General features: G+C 40.4%; 1 protein-coding gene across 5 annotated transcripts in view; it reads right to left on the bottom strand.

The window, feature by feature from the left end:
• Positions 1-1,936: 1,936 nt before the first annotated feature.
• ZNF18 (zinc finger protein 18) overlaps positions 1,937-4,336 on the bottom strand; it is a 19,864-nt gene continuing 17,464 nt past the window's right edge. For all 5 annotated transcript variants that reach the window (XM_017531405.2, XM_017531407.2, XM_017531408.2 and 2 more), the window contains exon 7: positions 1,937-3,237. In XM_017531405.2, coding sequence (XP_017386894.1) covers positions 2,453-3,237 — 785 coding nt within the window. In that variant the 3' untranslated portion in view covers positions 1,937-2,452. The remainder of the gene's footprint in view (positions 3,238-4,336) is intronic.

Below are 4,336 nucleotides of genomic sequence, written 5' to 3'. Positions count from 1 at the left end.
CTGTGTCTGGCCCAGGGTCTGAGAGCTGCTGAGTCACAAATGATCATGTAGAGACCAAGGGAAATAAGCCACAAACACCTGGGCCCTGACCTTGTTACACACACTATCCTAGGTACTCTTGCTCCAGGCTACTCCACTCGGTCCTTGGACCAGTGGTATTGGCATCACCCATGAACTGGAATCTCCATTTTACCAATCTCTCTAAGAAATGTGTATGCATGTTATAGTTTGAGAAACACTACCCTGGAGCAGGGTCACCACAATTTTTCTATAAAGAACGAGTTAGTTAATACCTTATTATTTACAGGCCACAATGCCTCCGTTTGAACTTTGCAACTTTGCCACGGTAGGACAACCATAAATGATGAGTAAACGAAGGGGTGTGACTGCATTCCAACAAACTTTATTTACAAAAACAAGCAATGGGCCATATTGCTGATCCCTGCTGCAGAGGATAAGGGAGGTCTATACTGATATTTATTATCCTTCATTAATTCATGCATCCACTCAATACATTTTAACCTAACACCTACTATTTGTTGTGGATACAACTGTGAACAAGTAAAGAGGAAGTATCTCTGTCATTCTTTAAATCATTTAAGAGGAAATGAAGAAGAAACCTTTAAAGCTTTTTAGTCTAAAAGTTTTCTAGATTTATCTCTGGAACAAATTTTCACTGCAAGTCTGATGGGTTCCACAGTTTTGATGAGTTTTAAAAAGCTCTATGAGGCAGCTTATTTGTAAGAAAAGTATGGGAGGACCCAGTATTCCTTATGTGTCTATTCCCACAGACACATAATTTTTTTATTGCTATTTAGAACAGTGGTTCTTAAATTTGAACAGATATCAGAATCCCCTGGAGAGCTCGTTAAGACAAAGATTGCTGTGACCTGCCCTTCAGTATTTCTGATTCAGTAAGTTTAAACAAATTGCCCATGCTGCTGGTCCGGGGGCCAGTTTGAGAACCCATGATTTAAAACCTCAAATCCCATCATCCTATAAATCTCTGCCATACAGAATATGGAATCTAATGCTAATTCCTCTGTAATTTTCTTGCCTTCTTCCTTGCGGTTCCTGTACCTCCTAAGTGAGGCCTTATTTCTCATCAGCATGATGTAAGGGAGTTAATAAATTTTACTGCTGGAATCCAAGAACTCCAGCTTGGGTTTTGTCCCTCCTCTCCCATCAACTAGTAATGTACTGCAGCTTACTGACTATAGGTTAATCTGTTTTCAGGGAAGTAACTCCGTCCACATTGGCGTTATCCTTCCTGAGTCCCTCCTCTCCCATCAACTAGTAATGTACTGCAGCTTACTGACTATAGGTTAATCTGTTTTCAGGGAAGTAACTCCGGCCACATTGGCATTATCCTTCCTGAGCCTCACCCAGAGTAGTATAATAAGATCAGGCAAAAAAGAGGAGGTGGAAGATGGCGGGGAAGGGGGAAGTCTCACTCTACAGGCAGGACACTTTGAGGCATGTAACTTATGGAGACAAGGACAATTGGACAGTTTAGATACATGTGTTAATAAACCTCTAGACAGTGTTATAAATTAGATCAATACTATTGACTTCTTCCTAACACAGACAAAATGAGAGTATAATAAAGGTAATTTTAAAGCATAGAGCACTTTGGCAAAAATGATAGCCCAGGTGGGATGCTAGGAGAAAGAGGGGCGGCTTGAAGCAAGAGATCAAGTGGAAGGTTGGCTCAGAAAGAGGCCACCAAAAACAAAGTGACCTGAGATAAAGGGATTGCCCGCACTGGCCAGACTCTCATCCTCTGAACGTTAGGCTAGCACTTTCCTGTTACTGTTCTGCTACATAATGACCTTGATAGGTTTACAGGAGCTGATTTTGGCACTCAACTGCCTAGGGTCCTCTATGAAATAATGTGCTCTGAAATACAGTCAAACACACAGTGAATACTTCAAACAAGATAGGAAGAGACTCTGCTAAGTTTATTTCAAACAAGGAACACTTGAAGTTAGTTTTTCATCCCATCACAAAGAGCACACGTGAGCTCACCGCTCCTCTATGTGTCTCCCCTTCTCTCCTGGAACAGAAGACTTGCTCTAGAACCCACTTTAAGGGGCTGATCTCAGGTTCTTCCCCTAAGCAGTGATTACAGCTAATCCCATTAAATGCCTCCCAGAAAGCACTTCTAAAACTGGATCTCCAATTTAGACTTTTTCCCCAATAAGTCCAAAGGAAGGATGAGTGGAAACACAAAGAGTATTCTTTGTCCTGAGGCAGAATCAAGAATTTAAGCCATTATGAAATCCAATCCAAGATATCCTCCAAGTCCAAAGCCATGTCCAGATTCTTTCCAATCCATGAAAAAAGGAGCCATCAGGGGTATCCTCTTAGAGACATAATTCTTCTTGACGGAGCTGAGTTTTTTTTTAATGGGCTGGGAGATGGAAATGGGCAGACAGTGTGTGGTGACCGGCTATTGAAAGGGCTTCTTTCCTAGGTGGGATCTTTGATGTTTGTCAAGACTCGAGCTCCAGCTGAAACTTTTCCCACAATGGGAACACTTATAAGGTTTCTCTCCTGTGTGAACCCTCTGATGTCTATTAAAGTTTGATCTTTGAATGAAACTTTTCTCACAGATGGGACATTTATAGGGTTTCTCTCCTGTGTGGATCTTCTCATGGTGGCGCAATCCTGAGAAGTCACTAAAGCCTTTCCCACAGTAATCACATTTACAGGGCTTCTCTCCTGTGTGAGTTCTCTGATGCTTCACAAAGTCTGAACTTCGCAGAAAGGCTTTTTTGCAGATGGTGCACTGAAAGTATGTCTCTCCAGTGTGAGTTCTTTGGTGAAAAACAAGCTGAGAATTCCTATAAAAGGTCTTCCCACATTCCCTACAGGTGGGGAGCTTCTGGGCCATGGGGGCTCTTGGCTGCCCCCTCTGGGAGGTCTCTCTCTTCTCCTCAAGCCACATAGTGGACACTTCTCCTGAATGAGGATTAGGCAAATGCTGACCGAGTGGTTTCTCAGAAATCCTTTCTTGAGGGAGTTGTTCCCCTGTTCCCTCATCCTGAATGTTTTGCAGAGCCTCAGGGAGATTCTCTCCTTCTTCAAAGCATCCTGGCTCATCCTCACTAAAGAAGCCCCTCAAGGAAACCTGAGAAGGTACCTCTCCTGAGGCTTGACAGGAAGCATGCAGAAGCTCCTGGTCTCTGTGATTTTCCAAGTTTAGGTTCTCCTTGTCATTCTCTTGTCTATCTCCTAAAAGAAGAGAGAAGATTTGAAATGGTTCAAGTGCTTTGCCCTGTTTTCTAACTCATATGTCAAAGAGAAGGTCATCAAAAAACATTCATTTTTTTTTTTTTAAGGCATTAGTAAGAGGGCATTAGTAAGTGAGAAGAAAACTACCATATGGCCTGAATGCCGGAACTTACTCTCCCTGTCCTGGGTTCAATGCTAACTGGTTCAGCTCTGGAGCTGAGGACTTCTAAGCAAAGAGGAGCACTCAGAGTGCTGTCCTGATCCCTCCATAAATAAGCCGCATGTATTTCTTAAGGCCCTGGAAAAAAACAAGTATACTACTGCTTTTAAAATGATTTTATCTGATTATATAAAAAAGATAAATACGATAACTTAAAAAAAACTGAACAGATAGAAACATATACAGAAGAAAACCAAATCCACCTCAATCTTACTACCCAGAGATAACAACTATGAGCATACACTTCCTTTCAGTGTTTTTAACCTATATGTATGCATGTGTATGCTATTTTCTGACATAATTTGTGCCATATTGTATATACAGTCCTGTATCCAGCTAGGTAGCATTTAATTGTAAATGGTGGTATTTATTAATCAATTTAATATGGAGTCTCCCTCTCCCATTTATAAGACACCCCAAATTTGTGAAATGCATTGTGTCATTTTACCACAGGCACAATGCAGTGAGGCTGTACTATAAAAGTGAATCCTTTGATCTGTGCTTGAATATAGTATTTACATGCACTTTATTAAATCACACTAACAATTGGAAGTTTGTTTTTCTCATCATAACTTGGGTTTTTGGTTATACTACTTAATGATGCATATAGAAAATTTTTATTTTGGTGGTAAGATTTTCAACTTTTATAAATTATTTTATCTGTATAGATCTAAAGATGCCATTTACCTTTCTCTTTCACAGATAAGTGTCTTTTCAATTGTCTGCCAGGGATCTAGGCATCTTCTAGAGAACTAAATCCGAACTTGTTTGGTCAAAAAGCCTTAGGTTGTCCCTGAATCTAAAAATAAAATTAAGCCTCAGAACATATTCCTCAAATGGCAAAGGTACTTTCTCTTGTCTTTTTTTTTTTTTTTTTTT

The sequence above is a fragment of the Cebus imitator genome, unplaced genomic scaffold (assembly GCF_001604975.1).
Source record: "Cebus imitator isolate Cc_AM_T3 unplaced genomic scaffold, Cebus_imitator-1.0 Scaffold72, whole genome shotgun sequence".
In the NCBI taxonomy this organism is placed as follows: Eukaryota; Metazoa; Chordata; class Mammalia; order Primates; family Cebidae; genus Cebus; species Cebus imitator.
This window is presented reverse-complemented; position numbering and strand designations above follow the sequence as displayed.